Source organism: Dromiciops gliroides, chromosome X, assembly GCF_019393635.1.
Source record: "Dromiciops gliroides isolate mDroGli1 chromosome X, mDroGli1.pri, whole genome shotgun sequence".
In the NCBI taxonomy this organism is placed as follows: Eukaryota; Metazoa; Chordata; class Mammalia; order Microbiotheria; family Microbiotheriidae; genus Dromiciops; species Dromiciops gliroides.
The window spans coordinates 38,184,836-38,203,004 of NC_057867.1; the positions used below are offsets into that span (position 1 = coordinate 38,184,836).

Here is an 18,169-nt window from a genome sequence, read left to right on the forward strand (position 1 = left end):
TGTTTTTTAGGGTGTTATTTTCTTCATAAATTTTTTGTGCTTCTCTTACCAAGCGATTAATTATCTTTTCATAATTATCTTTCATAATTCTTTCCCTAATTTTACCTCTGCTCCACTTATATCTTTCTTTAGCTCTTCTAGGAAGTCTTGTTGGACTTCTGTCCAAATTGCATCTTTTCTTTGAGGCTTTGTTTCTAGCTGTTTTCACATTGTCCTCTTCTGGGTTTATGTCTTGATCTTCTCCTATCACCATAATAGATTTTTTTATGGCCAGTTTCTTCTTTGTTGTAGTTTGCTCATTTTTCCACCCTATTTCTTGATTTTGAACTTTGTGTTAAAGTTGGAATCTGCTCACCATGGGGGTGAGGGAAAGGTACTGTCCCAAGCTTCAGGTTTTTTCATACTGCTGTTTTCAGAGCTAGTTCTGGAGGTTTATAAGTTTTCAGTGCTTCCAAGGTGGTGTGATTAGGGTTATGGTCACTGCTCTCCTGGTCTGCTTTCTGTTTTTTACCTAGGAACAGCATTGCTCCCCTACATTCACAAGCAGTAGAGTTCCTTTCTGCTCTTGAACTGTGACAAGATTCCCAGCTCCCCTGCAGCCATAAGCACTAGTGCTTTTCTCTGCCCTGTAGCCACATTTGGTAATGAAATTCCTTAATAAGTAGTTATGATGACTGAGTATAATGGCAAAATGTATGGTACATACTTTGCTTGGCTATTGTGAAGAAAATTCTTTGTCAGGTTTAAGGTACTATATAAAAGTTATGATGAACAGGATGCTATCAGGAAAACCTGGAAAGACATACATGAACTGAAGCAGAGTGAAATGTACTGTATATAAAATAACAGCAATAGTGTAAGATGACCTTCTGGGAAGCATGTGGTTGTTTTCAGCAAGGCAATGATCCAATATAATCCTGAAGGACTTATGAAAATTGCAGCCCATCTACAGAGAAAGAACTTATGGTATCTGAAAACAGATTGAAACACACTTAAAAAAATTTTTTTTCTTTGACAATTCCTTAATCTGAAGTTTTGTTTTTTAACTGTTTTCTCTCACAACCTAGCTAATGTGGAGATGTTTTCCATTACTACTCATATATAACTTATATTGAATTGCTTGAGTTCTTGGGGGTGGGGGTGGGAAGGGAGGGATGAAGAGAAGTTGGAACACAAAGTTTTAAAAAATTGATGTCAAAATTTGTTTATACATATATTTTGGAAAATAAAATTCTATACAAAAAAAATCATAATGAAGTTCCTTAATAGCACTTAGCTCCACACCCAGGGCCAGTACATGGGGTCCTCTGTAGTCTCTTTCTGACCAGCTGCCCAATCTCCTTACCATATCTAAGCTGAAGCTCCCCAAACTGCTGCTGTAGTCACAGCTGCCCCCAAGGCTCACCACATGCTTCCCAGAAGGTCATCTTACACTATTGCTGTTATTTTATATACAGTACATTTCACTCTGCTTCAGTTCATGCATATCTTTCCAGGTTTTCCTGATAGCATCCTGTTCATCCTTTCCTGTCAACCTCCTAAGTTGTCTCAGGCTGGAAAAATGTCTCACCCTGACCTTTTGTTCACTATTCTGCTCCAGACTTTGATTTGATGTGTTGTTTTAAAGTTGTTTGGTGGGGAATGTTGAGAGAGTTGGATGGGTTGCTAACTTTACTTCACCATATTGACTCTACCCTTGAGTTTGTGTCTTGATCTTTGCTGTCACCATAATAACTTTTTATGGTCAGCTTCTTCTTCTTCTTCTTCTTCTTCTTCTTCTTCTTCTTCTTCTTCTTCTTCTTCTTCTTCTTCTTCTATTTGCTCATTTTCCCAGCCTATTTCTTGACTTTGAAATTTATGTTAAAGTTGGGATTTTCTCACCTTGGGGGGGGGGCTGAGAGATAGCCACAAGGGATAGTTCTGTTCTCCACCCTTTAACTTTGATCCAGAACTGAGTATAAGCAATGGAGTTATTAAACAACACTTGGTCCTTCACCCAGTACCAGCACAAGGGCCTCCTGTAATCTCTCTCTGACCAATTTTTCTTTTTTTCTCTGATAAAAGTATTTTTTTCCAGTTACATGTAAAGATAGTTCTCAACATTTGTTTATACAAGATTTCCAATTTCAGATTTTTCTCCCTCCCTCCCCTCCCTCCCCCTCCCCTAGATAGCAGGTAATCTGATATAGGTTTTATATATATATATTTATATATATATATAAAATAACATTAAACTTATTTCTGCATTAGTCATGTTATAAGAGAAGAATCAGAGCATTGAGGAAAAACCTCAAAATAGAAAAAACAACAGCACCAAAAGCAAAAGAAATACTATGGTTCTGGGGCAGCTAGGTGGAGCAGTGTATAAAGCACTGGCCCTGGATTCAGGAGGACCTGAGTTCAAATCCAGACTCACACACTTGACACTTAACTAGCTGTGTGACTCTGGGCAAGTCACTTAACCCCAATTGCCTCACTAAAAAAAAAAAAAAGAAATACTATGGTTCAATCAGCATCTCTACTCCACACTTTTTTTTCTGGATTTGGAGATCCCCTTCCATCTTGAGTCCCCTGGAATTCTCTTGTACCATTGCATTGGTGAGAAGAATCTAATCTGACCAATTTTTCAATCCCCTTACTGTCTCGAGGCTGAGACCTCCCAAAGCTGTTATTGATGCTGTTGCTGCTGCCTCCAAAGCCCACAGCTTGTGTTGCTGCCATGTGCACTCCGGGCCAGTCCTCATCCCAGTATCACAAAAACCTCTCCCGCTAACCTCTTATGTTGTCTTGGGCTCAACAAATGTCTCACTTAAACTGCTTTGTTGACTATGCAGCTCCAAAATTCAATTCGATGCATTATTTTAAAGTTGTTTTGAGGGGAATATTGGGAGAACTAAGCTGCAGTACTTCCTCTACTGCCCCATCTTGCTAAAATCAGGAGTAGTTGGTAGCTGATTTTCTAAAAACCTATTTTTGTAATGTCTCTGACTTTAAAACTAAACAACACACTTTTTTTCTTTCTTTCTTTCTTTTTTTTTTTGGTAAGGCAATTGGGGTTAAGTTACTTGCCCAGGGTCACACAGCTAGTAAGTGTTAAGTGTCTGATGCTGGATTTGAACTCAGGTACTCCTGAATCCAGGGCCGGTGCTTTATCCACTGTGCCACCTAGCTGCCCTAAACCACACACTTTTGACAGTTCAGAAGTCAAGGATTTCAAATGAACCTCAAAATTTGAGGTAGCTAGGTACTGCAGTGAATAAAAAGCTTGGAACACAGGAAAGTCAGAATTCAAATCCAGCCCCAGACACTTACTTGCTGTGTGACTCTGGGCAAGTCATTTAAATTGTGTTTGCCTCAGTTTCCTCATCTGTAAAAGGGGATAATAATAAAACCTACCTCCCAGGGTTGTTGGGAGGTTCAACTGAGATAATACTTGCAAAGTTCTTCACAGACCATAAAGCACCATATACCTGTCAGGTATTGTTGTCATTATCTGGGAAGCTGGAAAAGCTCCACCACATTTCAGTGGGGCTGAGACCAGAAACATCCAGCAGGGACTGGGTATGTGTCCACTGAAGCAGTGACCAGAAGTATCAGTGAAGACTGTGTCCCATGGAGATAAGTGGGGAGCAGCCTTGGTAAGTGCAGAATAATGGTACCACCAGCTGACTTCAGTGCCTGTGATGCATCAGAGACATAAACTGACCTTTCGTCAGTCAATCCACAAGCATTTATTAAGCAATTATAATGTACTAGGCACTGAGCTAAGCTCTGGGGATACAAATACAAGCAAAAAGAAAGACAATCCCTTGCTCTCAAGGGGTTTACTTTCTAATGGGAGAAGACAACATATAAAAGGGAAACCAACTAGGGAGGGGAGGAGGTACCCATATGGGGGTATGGGGGCTGAGTCTAAAGAATGAGAGGTGCTGGGGGGCAGCTAGGTGGCACAGTGGATAGAGCACTGGCCCTGGAGTCAGGAGGACCTGAGTTCAAATCTGACCTCAGACACTTGACACTTACTAGCTGTGTGACCCTAGGCAAGTCACTTAACCCCAACTGCCTCACAAAAAAAAAAAATGAGAGGTGCTGATTTGGGCCTTTCCCCAAAAAGGAGATTCTGCAGAGAACTCATCAATGGGAGAAGTGGCCCACAGGAACCAATCCAGAGAATTAAGGATGATTGTTCTGGGGCTCTTCCCCAAAATAGAAGTTCTGGGGGAAATGTACTTTCTTTGTGTGTTCCCTGGTCACATATGTTGCTTATAAGCATGCCCTCCGGCCATCCCTGCTTCCTGTGTGCCTTTCCATGTATGTAACAGGGCCATTCTCTTTCCTTGTATGTCTACCTCTTTACATGGTTGAGTTCACTATTCTCATTGATGGTGTGTTTATTTGTGGGAAATATTTTATTGTTACCTTTACCTAATTGTGTCCTCCTTTGGCTGACTATTAAAAGTAAACACATCTCTGGGGGCTTGTGAGCTATGGTTTTAGTGGATGATGGATTCATATAGAGCACCTTGAACCTGGTATAGTTGTCTATGGGGGGAGCACCTCCTTGTGAGTAATGGGAGACACTGACTACATTTATGTGTGTACACATTGCTCCCTCCAATAGAATGTAAGTTCCTTACTATACCCAAAGAGCTATGGAACCTTTGACCCAGTAATACCACTACTAGGTCTGTATCCCAAAGAGATCATAGAAGAGGGAAAAGGACCCACATGTACAAGAATATTTATAGCTGCTCTCTTTGTGGTGGGAAAGAATTGGAAATCAAGGGGATGCCCACCAATTGGGGAATGGCTGAACAAGTTGTGGTATATGAATGTGATGGAATACTATTGTGCTGTAAGAAACGATGAGCAGGAAGATTTCAGAAAGACCTAGAAAGACTTAAGTGGACTCTTGCTGAGTGAAGTGAGCAGAACCAAGAGAACATGGTACTAACAACAACATTGTGAGATGATCAACTGTGATAGACTTAGCTCCTCTCAGCAATACAATGATCCAAGACAATTCCAAAGAACTCATCATGGAAAATGTTCTCCACATCCAGAAAAAAGAACTGTGGGTTTGAATAGAGACTGAGCCATACCGTTTCTACTTTTGTTTTTGTTTTTGTTTCTGTTTTTTTCTTTTTTGAGGTTTTCCCTTTTGTTCTGATTCTTCTCCCACAACCTGAGTAATGCAGAAATGTTTGATGTGATTGTACTTATATATATATATATATATATATATATATATATATGACCTTGTGATAAAATAATGGGATTTAGCAGATACTCAAAGGCTCACCTGGAGATTAATCTAAACTGATTGAATTAAGTGAGAGTGATTGACTGCTAATTAGCCTACTTCAAGTTAACTAGATGGACTTTGAACTCAACTTGAGACCACCTTCAAGTCCCTTGAACCAATGGATTTGGATAATGCCTTCCAATCAGCTTGAAGCAGGCTCCTGGTGGAGGACTTGAGGAAGAACCTAACCAGGCTAGATAGGCCTTTTCTTAACTTTCTGAACTCCACATGAATACTTGGTATGCTTTAATAAATGCTTGATGCCCAAGGACTGGTGCTAAAGCTTCTAATTTAAGGCAATCACACATTTGGATTTTAAACATCACAACCTATAATATCAGATTGCTTTCTGTCTTGGGGAGGGGAGAAAAATTTGGCACTAAAAATCTTGTGCAAACAAATGTTGAAAATTATCTTTACATGTAACTGGAAAGTAATAAAATGCTTTTATGATTAAAAACAAAACAAAACCAAAAAAAAACCCAAGTAAGTTCCTTGAAGGTGGTTTCTTTTTTGTCTCTGTACCCCCAGTGGCTAGCACAATGCCCGGCATGTAGAAGTTACTTAGCGCTTATTAAATGACTGAACAGGTATATACTGTATGTGTCCTAGAGCCACAGAATCCTAGAGTTGGAAGGAGCTTTGGAACGCAAAAGAAGTGATCACAGTGGAGATGAAAAGGATCTCAGAAATAATCTACTCCAATCCTCTCATGCTCTAGAGCAGGAACCTTTGAGGCCCAGGGAAGTGAATTAACTTGCCCACGGTCCTTTATAGGATCCTAAATCTAGAACTTTCAGTTCTAGGGGTCATCTAGTCAGGCAATAAGCATTTATCAGCCCTAGCTCTATGATCCTATGTGTGACCTTGAGCAAATAAGGCATTTTCTCCTCTCTTGGAGCCTCAGTTTCCCCATCTATAAAATGGGGTATCTCGAAGGTCATAGAATAAGAAAGTTGGGGGCAGCTAGGTGGCACAGTGGATAGAGCACCGGCCCTGGAGTCAGGAGGACCTGAGTTCATATCCAACCTCAGACACTTGACACTTACTAGCTGTGTGACCCTGAGCAAGTCACTTAACCCCAATTACCTCACCAAAAAAAAAGTCAGAAGGGAACTCAGCAGCTTTCTAGTCCAAACTGTCCATGAAAGAAATCCCCACCAGAACATCTCCAACATGTGATTCTCCATCCTTTGCTTGAAGGTATCCTTTCTTCTCCTTTCTCACCCCTCCTCCATTTCTTTGCATTTTCATTGCTTAGCATGATGCCTGATACACAGTAAAGACTTAATAAATGGTTGTTGACTCACCTCCTTCTTTGCCTCTACCTGGGTTAAAACTTTCTATGAGATCTTCCCATTTTGGCTTTTGTCTGTTGGTGACCCTGCCACCATTGGGTCCGAAAACCCTGGATGACCTTTGAGACCCCTACCTCATCTCACATTCTAGTATCTAGAATTTGTTGTTGTTGTCCAGTTCAATTTGACACTTCATAACCCCATTTGGCTTGTTCCTGGCAGAGACACCAGAGTGGTTTGCCATTTCCTTCTCCAGCTTATTTTACAGATGAGGAAACTGAGGCAAACAGGGTGAAGTGACTTGCCCAGGGTCACATAGCTAGTAAGTGTCTGGGGTTGGATTTGAACTCAGGCCTTCCTGACTCCAGGCCTGGCGATCTATTTACAGGGACTTTAATTCACTGACAATTGTTAATTTTTGAAACTTTTTTTTTGGTCAGGGCAATGAGGGTTAAGTGATTTGCCCAGGGTCACACAGCTAGTAAGTGTCAAGTGTCTGAGGCCGGATTTGAACTCAGGTCCTCCTGAATCCAGGGCCTGTTGCTCTATCCACTGTGCCACTGAAAATTTCTAATTTTTAATGAGACCCTTAAGCGAGTGACTAATTCTCCCTTATCAGATACTTGCTAAATGGGGGAACTCTCTATACTATAGAGATTTTTCGACTCAAGTTGGTGACGGTTAGGGCAAGAGGAGAGCAGATGCTTCTTCCATTTGGAGAAGCCGGCACATCACAGACTCACCGAAATAGGCAAAGAACTGTGGTCTGGTGGAGGATGCACAATGGGCAAGGCCCAGGCAGGACAAAAGGCCTGGAAGCAGCCCTAGCTCTAGCCTAGGGCACCAGAGGAGAGAAAGAGAAAGGGCAGGGAGGCAGCCAGCCCTGGCTCTGTGGGGCTGGTTCATCAGGTGCCTTTGCATTCCTTGGCGTGGAACTCAAGATAGCATTAGCGCTGATAGGGCTGGCAAGGTGGGGGTGCTTTGGCCTTCATTCTCCACACTGGCATTTGACTGGAAACAGAGTAGAAAACTAAACAAATCGAGGCAGCAGCTGACATGGGCTGGGATTTTTCTGCGGTTTGGTGTTTACAGAGCAGGGATGGGGAGGGAGGGGAGTTCCCCCGGGGAAAAGGAAGTGCTGTTTGTCAGACCGTTTTGAATTTCTTCTTTTTGGCTTAGAAAATGAAAGCAACAAGGCCTTCTCACCTCTGGACTCAGTGGGCTGATCTTGTCTGTTGCTGACATTTTCACTGAACCGTCCACATCATCAGTTATTGATTGGATGCCCCTGGGGTTTGGGAGAACCCCATGCCTCTAACTTTCACTTCCAGAGATATAGCTTTTGGCTCCCTGATTTCTAATAAGTTTTTTTTTTGGTGGGTCAATGAGGGTTAAGTGACTTGCCCAGGGTCACATAGCTAGTAAGTGTCAAGTGTCAGAGGTTAGATTTGAACTCAGGTCCTCCCGAATCCAGGGCCAGTGCTTTATCCGATGTGCCACCTAGCTGCCCCTCCAGCTCCCTGATTTCCAAATGAGAATGAGAACCTTATAATTCATCAGTGTACAGTAGAAAGAACTCTGGCTCTGAAGTGAGAAGACTTGAGTTCAGATCTTACCTCTGAGTTCCAGTGTGTCCTTGGAAAAATCATTTAACCTCCATGGAGCAAGTCATTCACTTAACTCCCTGGGCCTCAGTTTCCTCATCTGTAAAATGAGGGGGCTGGAGAGCAGGCTTCTGAGGTTCCCTCTACCTTTTACATTTATGCCTCATTTCATGAGGCAGCAGTATTAAGAGTATAGAGAGAGGGGCAGCTAGGTGGTGCAGTGGATAGAGTACAGGCCCTGGAGTCAGGAGGACCTGAGTTCAAATCCGGCCTCAGACACTTAACAATTAGTAGCTGTGTGACCCTGGGCAAGTCACTTAACCCCCATTGCCCTGCAAAAAAAAAAAAAAAAAGAGTATAGAGAGAGGCCTCAGAATCAGGAAGACTTGGGTTCAAATCCTGCTTGACTCAGGCTGAGTTATTCCCTTAACCTGGGTTACCCCCTTAACCTCAGTGACCCCAAGCATATACTCTGCAGAGGAAGTTTCCAGATATGCACTTGTGACTTTATCCTTGCTCCTCCCCACCCCCATCTGGAAAATCATGGGTCTGGTCCTCTTCCCTCCTCCCGAGAAATTATTATCATCAATGTTTACCAAATTAAAGTTGCAGAATCAGGAAGATAAGATTTGTGCACATGAAAAAATAACTATAATACAAGGGTAGGCAATACTGAGTGTAAATCACTGTTACAGTCAGGGCCAGAGGGTTTCAGAGGTAAGAGTTGGGGGAGAGAGCCTGATGCCAATTCCCACAGGAGGAAATGGATTTGACTTGGTCTAGAAAAATGAATAAGAGGGAGGAGGACACCTCAAGGTGGGGATCAACAGGCTGCCCCAGCTTCTAGATCCTTCCCTTCAACATCCATGTATGCTATATGAAACAAACTTATTTACATGTTGTCTTACCATTAGGATGTAAGCTCCTTGAGGCCAGGGATTGTTTTTGTCTTTCTTTGTAGCCTGGGCACTTAGCATACTGCCTGGAACTTAAGTAGGTGCTTAATAAACACTGACCAACTGCAAAAGTGTAGATGTGGAAAATTGCAAGACTTGCTGGGTCAAGGGATGCTGCCAGTTTGGCCAAAGCATATGGGGCTCTTCCCAGAGCAGTGGGATATGTCAGGCTGGGGCCAGATTACAGAAGACCAACAATGACAAGCTCAAGAGTTGAACTTGTTTTTCCCCTATAGACAGTGGGGAATGGCTGAAGACTTTGGGACAAGGGCTTATCAAGGTCACAGGAAAGTTATTCTGGCTGGATTTGCAGGATAGGAGGGGAGACAGTTTGGAGACTAGTTAGAAAGCAACTGCCAAGGCCCAGGGATAGCAAGTACCTGGTTATTTTGCTAAGGTGGTGGTGTGGGAGTGGGTGGTACAGCTAGCGGAGTATTTCTGAAGTGACACCAAGGGACGGAATAGAATGGCAAAGAATGCTAGGTTCCTTCCTTCACTCTCCAAACGGAGGGACGCCTCCCCGCCCCTCCCCACCCCCACGTTTGCAGAAACCTGACTTGGCCTTATCCACTGTATGTTGTGAACGCCTGAGTGAATCACCTGGAGGAAGAGCTCAGTAATGAGTTCAAGAAGGAAAAGCATCTATCTCTTCTTTCTAAAACCCTGGACCTGCTATCTCCTTCACTGCAGTGCAGAGGTCCCAGACTTGGGAAGAGAGGCGGAGGGGGGTGGGGGGGCGGGGGGCAGTGGATGCCTTCGCAGAAGAAGAGCTCTGTTGGAGGGAGGGGGAAAATACCAAGTTCTGCTCAGAAAAGGAAGGGTGCCCCGTCCTTGCTTCTTCTGGGGGTTCTCCTGGGGTGACCCCGGACAGCTCCTTGTCAGGACTCGGAGCTGGGGGAGGAGGGTGGTTCCGAGGCGAGGTCGGGCAATAGGCCGGGGAGGGGAGAGAGGAAGGCGGGAGGGACGCGGGCAGTCTCCTTGACTGAACGCCACCCCGGGACAAAGGCGGCTGCGGGACAAAGTTCAGAGGGCCCGGAGAGTGAGGAATGGAGAGGAAAGGGGGCGGGGGAAGGGGCCGGGCGGGGCCCAACCGCCGGGAGCTCGGGGGAGGAGCTCCGTTAGGCGGCCGCAGGTTGCCCCCGCCCCTGGCAGGGGGCCGCGGGGCAGAAGCGGCCAGCCGGGCCGGACCCTGGGATGCCGAGGGCGTGTCCCGGCCGGCCGGGGCAGCCCAGGAGGCGGGCCTGCAGAGCGCACCTGGCCGCGGCCAGGGCGGAGCCGGGCCCGACCCAGGGCGACCGCGGCGGGCCGGGCGGCTGGCAGCTCGGGGGCGGGGAGCGGGGTCTGGGGGCCAGGCCTTCCCCCTCCATCCATCCGCGGCTACGGCCCGAGCGCCCTCCTCGGGCTCCCAGCGAGACCCGGCCCCCGCAGGCGGGGGGCCATGGCTGAAGCCCCGGGGGAACCGGCCCCCCGCAGCAGCCGGAGCCGGTCCCGTCCCCCGAGCCTGGACAGCCGCAGCCTGGGGAGGGCCCCGCGGGAGCCCGACTGGCGGGCCTCGCTGCGGCTGTCGCTGGGGATGCCCGGGCGGCGGCGAGGGGCGCTGCGGGAGCTGCTGGGGCTGCCGGCGGGGCCGGAGCAGGAGGACGAGCAGCAGTCCGCGGGCCCCGGCGGGCTCTGCCTAGAACCCCGCGAGCACGCGTGGATGCTGGCGGCCGCCGAGGGCCGCTTTGAGGCGCTGCAGGAGCTGCTGGAGGCCGAGCCGGGGCTGCTGAGCCGCGTGGACCCGGTCACGGGCTACAGTGCCTTCCACTGGCTGGCCAAGCACGGCAGCCACGAGGGGCTCATCCTGGCGCACGACTTCGGCCGCAGCCGCGGGCTGGCCTTCGACGTGAGCGCCCCCGGCAGCGGCGGCCTCACCCCGCTGCACCTGGCGGCGCAGCAGGGCCACGACATGGTCATCAAGGTGCTGGTGGGAGCCCTGGGTGCCGACTGCAGCCGCCGGGACCACAGCGGCCGCCGGGCGTGCCACTACCTGCGGCCCGATGCCCCCCCGGGCCTGCGGGAGCTGGCGGGCGCCGAGGACGGCGAAGACGCTCGGAGAGCCGCGACCGCCACAGCCGGCTCGGTGCGGCGCAGGGGCCCGCCCGGAAACGTCAACAACAACTGTAGCAGCGGCCGCAACAGCTGGACTGCCCTGCTGCCGGACCGGACGGACGGGGCGGCCCCGGCGAGTGGGGAGAAGGGCTCCAGGGTGACCCAGATCCAGGGATTTTTCCGGCAACTGTTCTCCCTCTTCCAAGACCGGTGAGGGCCCGGAAAAGCTTGGAGATCCTCGGGGCGGCGGCGGGAGAGGTTTCCCCTTCACCTACTCCTAGGACCCTCCCCTGCCCGGGGCTGTGTTGGGGGGAGGAAGACCCTCAGCTCACGGCGGGACGGGGGTGGGGTGGGGGGTGGGGGAGGGAACGCAGTCTCTTGGGATTTCTTCTGAGTGACTGAAAAACCAAATCTCAGTCTAGAAGTTTGCAAACTACCCTCAGAAGTCAGCACACTAGTGGCCAGACGCGTGTCCTTTCGTCCCACATCCCTCCCCCCAACACCCTCCAGGTCTCTGAGCTACTTGGGTGGATGACTTAGCCCCTCTAAAGACTCGAGGGGCCTGAAGTGCCCGACCTCTCCCTCCTGCCATATTCCTCTCAAAAACCACCTTGGGTCAGGGGGGGAAGGAAGGAAGCTGCCTTTGGGACCAGTCCTGACCTGACGGGCCTGGCCTGGGACAGCGGCTCTAAGGAACGAAGGAATGGGTTCTCAGCTGTGTAGGAGTGAAATTCAAGATACCAGACGAGCCATTCTTGGCGTTTAGTACAGAACATGTTCTGGGAGACCCAGGAGTTAACCCGGAAACTCCGCGTGCAAGAACAGCTCCTAACTTTGTCAAGGACGGTTATAGATGAAGCAGAACTTATCACGCAGTCAGGTGGGAGGGCCAGTCCTGCTAAGGAGAAGAAATCGGCCGCAGGACTGACTTCTCCCGAATATTAAAAATGGGAATTTTCTTCTTTTACTTGACGAAGCTGTCCGTGTGCGCCTGCTTGTGTCTGTGTGTGTGTGTGTGTGTGTGTGCGTGTGTGTGCTTGACAGTGGCAGGAGGGTGGAGTTGCCCAAGCTCCTGGCGATGAAGGGGCAACTTCCCCGGTGCTTTAAGCGAAAGCTTTGATGATCTGGAGCGGCCTTTGTCTCAGCTTTGGTATCAGAAGGGAAGCACTCACAAATAATCCCCCATCTTGGAGCCACGTTTGACTTCCCCTCCCTAACTTTTGATTTGAGCGTTACTGGACCCTCATCTCCAGACGAAGAGCACAAGAGTTGGAGAATCGCTAGAGTGGGGAGAGGAAGGATCTAAAAGGGGGAACAAACTCGAGTCTCATTTTCCGTTATGTGAGTGCTGAGTCACACATTATACCTCCCGGGCCTCTATTGATGAAACATATCCCATCACTTTTTTTCCCCCGCCAATAGGTTTCCCCGCTCCCGTCAGTGGTACTGGCTCTTCTCCTCACTTTTCGAAGTTTAACAGCTGTGGTTTGGAAAAGTGCTTGGGTTTAGCTAAAAATGAATTCAGAGCTTGACTCAGTGTGAGAGGGAAAAGTAATCGGTGGTTGCTGGATTCTGAAATATCACAGAAAGTAGAGACATTGGTTTTCTCAAAAATCATGATGACATCCTGGGCATGAGTATCCCTTCTAATGCCAAGCCTGTGTTTGCTAGAATTCTCTCAAACCAAGTCCTGATTAGCAGGAAATTGACTCATTGTAAAATATATGACACAGAGACTCCAAGAAATGGCAGACGCTCAGCCCCCACCAGCCACCCAGCCTGCTAGTCTATCTAGGACAGTGCCACCAAAGATAGACTTGCTTGTCTTCCTCGATGCCACCCAAACATCCTTCTTCCCTTCAGAAAGCAGCCGGACTTCTAAAATTGGCCCAAAGTTCCCTGCCCACTTATTGTTGACTGTTGGTTCCTTGTGCCAAGGGAGGGGAGAGACACTCTACTGGTGATTTCCAAACTCAATAAGCTAAAGAGTCATTTTTACATTGAAACTTCACTATAAGGTTGCCTTCAGGAGCATGTGTGTATTATGTGTGTACACACACAGATATATACAATATACATAGATTATATGTGTGCATGTGTGTATATATATGTATATATATCCATAAGGGGTGTATGTTTATGTGTATAGGCATTCCCTCTGTTTCCAATTCTTTGCTGCCACAAAAAGAGCTATCATAAATATTTTTCCTTTTAAAAATATTTCTAGGGGGCAGCTAGATGTCGAAGTGGATAGAGCACCGGCCCTGGATTCAGGAATACCTGAGTTCGAATCTGGCCTCAGACATTTAACACTAGCTGTGTGACCTTGGGCAAGTCACTTAACCCCAATTGCCTCACTAAAAAAAAAATTCTTTTCAAATTCATTTAAAAAAATTAATTCCAAATTCTCTCCCTCCCTCTGGCTCCTCCCCCACTCATTGAGAAGGAAAGCAATAATAATATCAATTATACATGTGAAATCATGCAAAACATATACACACTCACACACACCCTTATGAATGAGGCCAAAATACTTTTTAGCCTTCCATTTCTAAACCCCTTCAAGTGGGGTCCATAATGGACCAAATAAGACAGTGTGGTCTAATGGAGAATGTAGCGTTGGTCTTGGAAGCAAGAAGAGTTGGATTCAAATCCTGCCCCTATTCCTTTGTGTAACCCTCAGCAAGTTATTTCAATGTGGCACACTGAAATGAGCATTATCCCTGGAGTCAAGGGACCTGGGTTCAAATCCTACTTACTACCTGGGTGACCTTGAGCAAATCCCTTCTCTCTATGCCATAGTTTCCTCATTGATAAAACAAAAGGGTTAGAGTGGATGGTATCTGAAGTCCCAGCTCTGGAGCTAGGATCCTGTGTGTGACCTTGGACAAGTACCTTCCCCTCCTTGGCCCTCAGTTTCCTCCCCTGTAAAATTAGGGTATTGGTCTAGATGGCTTCTGAGGTCCCTTCTTTTAAAAAAAAAAAAAATTCCAGGGGTGGCTAGGTGACACAGTGGATAGAGCACCGGCCCTGGAGTCAGGAGTACCTGAGTTCAAATCCAGCCTCAGACACTTAACACTTACTAGCTGTGTGACCCTGGGCAAGTCACTTAACCCCAATTGCCTCACTAAAAAAAAATTTGGGGGGGGGCAGCTAGATGGCGCAGTGGATAGAGCACTGGCCTTGGAGTCAGGAGTACCTGAGTTCAAATCCGGCCTCAGACCACTCATTAGATATTTTAGATAGTATAGCTAGAATTTTAGCCCTTACAGTAAGAAACAGACTTGTAGAGGTGATGGGATCAGCACTGTGGTCAGCGAGTTACTGAAAGAAAGCCCAGGGATTGGAGTCTCACCATGATCCCTGGTGAAAGTCAATTATTTTTGTGTCATTGATTTTTGTTGTTGTTAACAATCATTTTTTTCTCAGCCCCCCCCCCCCCCCCGGCGTTAAAAAGCCTTTATAAAGCCTCACAAAGACTCCTCCCCCCAAAGTCCTATAAAAACTTTACAAGGATTGTTGTGAAAGTTTTGTAACAAATGTGGATAAATGAACAAAACATGGTGGCCATGTCCAAAAATATGTGTTTCATTCTGTACTCTGTCATCCCTCTCTGTCAGGAGATGGGCACCATGCTCCATTATTGGCTCTCTGAACTTGAGGTTTACCATTGCATTGATCAAAGTTCTAGTCTTTCAGACTTGCTTTTTCTCTAAAATTGTCACTGTATAAATTGTTCTCACTCTGCACACTTCTCAGTTGATTGGGGGGGGCGGGGCAATGAGGGTTAAATGACTTGCCCAGGGTCACACAGCTAGTAAATGTCAAGTTTCTGAGGCTGGATTTAAACTCAGGTACTCCTGAATCCAGGGCTGGTGCTTTATCTACTGCACCACCTAGCTGCCCCCCTTCAACATTTCTTACAGCAAAATAGTATTTCATCACATTCATATCTCATAACTTGTTGAGTCATTCCCCAATTGATGGGCATCCCCTCTGTTTCCAATTCTTTGCCACCACAAAAAGAGCTTTCATAAATATTTTTCCTTCTTAAAAATATTATTTATTTTTTAATTCCAAATTCTCTCCCTCCCTCTGGTTCTTCCCCCACCCATTGAGAAAACAAGCAATATGATATCAATTATACATGTGAAATCATGCAAAACACATTTCCATATCAACCATGTTGCAAAAAAAAAAAAAGGCAAGAAAAAGTGGAAAAAGTATGCTTCAATTTGTACTTAGTTCTCTTTCTGGAAATGGATAGAATTTTTCACCATGAATTCTTCTTAATTATCCTGGATCATTGTATTGATCACAGTTGATCATCATTTCAATATTCTCCTGGTTCTGATCACCTCACTTTGAATAAGTTCATATGTCTACCCAAGTTTTTCTGAAACCATTTCCCTTGTTATTTCTTATAGCCCAATATTACTGCATCATAATCATATACCACAACTTGTTTAGCCTTTCCTCAATTGATGGGCATTCCCCTCAAATTCCAGTTCTTTGCCACCACAAAAAGAGCTGCTATAAAATTTTTTTATCATATAGGTCCTCTCCCTTTTTCATTGATCTCTTTGGGAAGCAGACCCAGTAGTGGTATTGCTAGATCAAAGGATATTTGCACAATTTTATATCCCTTTGAGCCCTCATTGCCTCACCCCCTCAAAAAAGATAGGGTTATTTAAGTATTCTGTGTCATCTTCTGTTAATCTGGGCAATTTTTTTTTTAGTGAGGTATTTGGGGTTAAGTGACTTGCCCAGGGTCACACAGCTAGTAAGTGTTAAGTGTCTGAGGTCGGATTTGAACTCAGGTACTCCTGAATCCAAGGTTGGTGCTCTATCCACTGTACCACCCAGCTGCCTCTGGTCAATTTATTTTTTATAAATATTCATCCATTTCACTTAGATTGTCAGTTTTAATGGCATATAATTGGGCAAAATAAGTCCTAAAATTGCTTTAATTTCATCTTCATTGGCAGTGCATTCAACCTTTTCATTTTCGATACTGATAATTTGGTTGTCTTTTTAAAAAATCAGATTAAACAGTGCTTTATCTATTTTATTGTTTTCCTCCATAAAACCAGCTCCTAGTTTTATTTATTAGTTTCTTGGTTTTTCTACTCTCAATTTTATTAATCTTTCTTTTGATTTTCAGGATTTCTATTTCAGTGTTAATTTGGAGATTTAAAATTTGTTCTTTTAATTAGTTTTTTTTTTAGTTGCATGTCCAATTCATTGATCTGCTCTTTCTCTCTTTTATTGATGTAAGCATTTAGATATAAAATTTCCCCTAAATACTCCTTTGGCTATATCCCATAAAATTTCATATGTTGTTTCATTGTTATCATTCTCTTTAATAAAATTATAGATTATTTCTATGATTTGTTCTTTAACCTGCTCATTCTTTAGGATTAGATTATTTAATTTCCAAATGATTTTAGATTTGTGTTTCCAAGGCTCTTTATTGAATGGAATTTTATCGGCTTATTGTCCAAAAAGGGTGCATTTAATATTTCTGCTTCTCTGCATTTATTTCTGAGATTTTATGCCCTGGGGGCAGCTAGGTGGCACAGTGGATAAAGCACTGGCCCTGGATTCAGGAGGACCTGAGTCCAAATTTGATCTCAGACACTTGACAATTACTAGCTGTGTGACCCTGGGCAAGTCACTTAACCCTCATTGCCGCACAAAAAAAAAGGAAAGAAAGGAAAGAGATTTTTATGCCCCAATACATGGCCAGTTTTTATGAAGGTGCTATGTACAGTTGAGAAAAAGGTATACTATACTCCTTTTTATTCTCATCCACTTTTCTCCAGAGGTCTATCATATCTAATTTTTCTATTCATTTCCTTAACTTTTTTCCCACTAGTATAGTTTTACTATTTCCTCCTGCAACTCATTTTTTTCCTTTAAGAATTTGGATGCTCTTAAATCACCAGCCCTGGATTCAGGAGTACCTGAGTTCAAATCCAGCCTCAGACACTTGACACTTACTAGCTGTGTGACCCTGGGCAAGTCACTTAACCCCCATTGCCCTGCACAAAAAAAAAAAAAAAAAGAATTTGGATGCTCTGCCATTTGGTGCATATATGTTTAGTATTGATATTACTTCATTGTCTATGATACTTTATAGTAAGATTTAGTATCCCTGATTATCTCTTTTAATTAGGCTTATTTTTACTTTTTCTGAGATCATGATTGGTACCCTTGCATTTTAACCTTGTCTTTTAAAGCATAATAGATTCTGCTCCAGCCCCTTATCCCTTATTCTCTCTCTCTCCATATATATATATATATATATATGTTTCTCATATATATATATATATATATATATATGTTTCAAGTGTGTTCCTTTCTCTTTTTTTTGTAGGGCAGTGTGGGTTAAGTGACTTGCCCAGGGTCACACAGCTAGTGTCAAGTGTCTGAGGCTGGATTTGAACTCAGGATCTCCTGAATCCAAGGCCAGTGCTTTATTCACAAGTGTGTTTCTTATAAATAACATATTATTAGATTCTGCCTTTTAATTCACTTCCATTTTAATGTATGTCTTCATCTCATTCACATTCTCAATTAATTTTTTTTCAATTTATTATTTTTTGCAGGGCAATGATGGTTAAATGACTTGCCCAGGGTCACACAGCTAGTAAATGTCAAGTGTCTGAAGTTGGATTTGAACTCAGGTCCTTCTGAATCCAGGGCTGGTGCTTTATCCACTGTGCCACCTACCTGCCCCCCTCAGTTAAAATGAACTCTGCTTTTCCCTCCATCTTATTTTCTTCTGTTTATCCTTCTTTTCCTCCTTCCTTCCCTCTCTCTCCTCTCTCTCTTTTACCATCCCTCCCCTTTAGTCTGCTTTGCTTATGACCATTGACTCCCTTAATTTATCCTCCCTTTTATCATCATCCC

General features: G+C 45.0%; 1 protein-coding gene across 1 annotated transcript; it reads left to right on the forward strand.

Annotated features, from left to right (window-relative positions):
• Positions 1 to 10,601: 10,601 nt before the first annotated feature.
• SOWAHD (sosondowah ankyrin repeat domain family member D) lies at positions 10,602 to 13,259 on the forward strand. Its single transcript, XM_043974503.1, has 2 exons — positions 10,602 to 11,464; positions 11,978 to 13,259. Exons 1-2 carry the CDS (start codon positions 10,602 to 10,604, stop codon positions 12,018 to 12,020), a joined length of 906 nt encoding a protein of 301 aa, XP_043830438.1. The 3' UTR covers positions 12,021 to 13,259.
• Positions 13,260 to 18,169: the final 4,910 nt, after the last annotated feature.

Excerpts from the sequence above, each read along its gene's own strand:
- SOWAHD (XM_043974503.1), top strand. The coding sequence starts at position 10,602 with ATGGCTGAAGCCCCGGGGGAACCGGCCCCCCGCAGCAGCCGGAGCCGG. Across the intron at positions 11,465-11,977 it reads TTCTCCCTCTTCCAAGACCG|GAGTGAAATTCAAGATACCA; the intron begins GTGAGGGCCCGG and ends TCAGCTGTGTAG.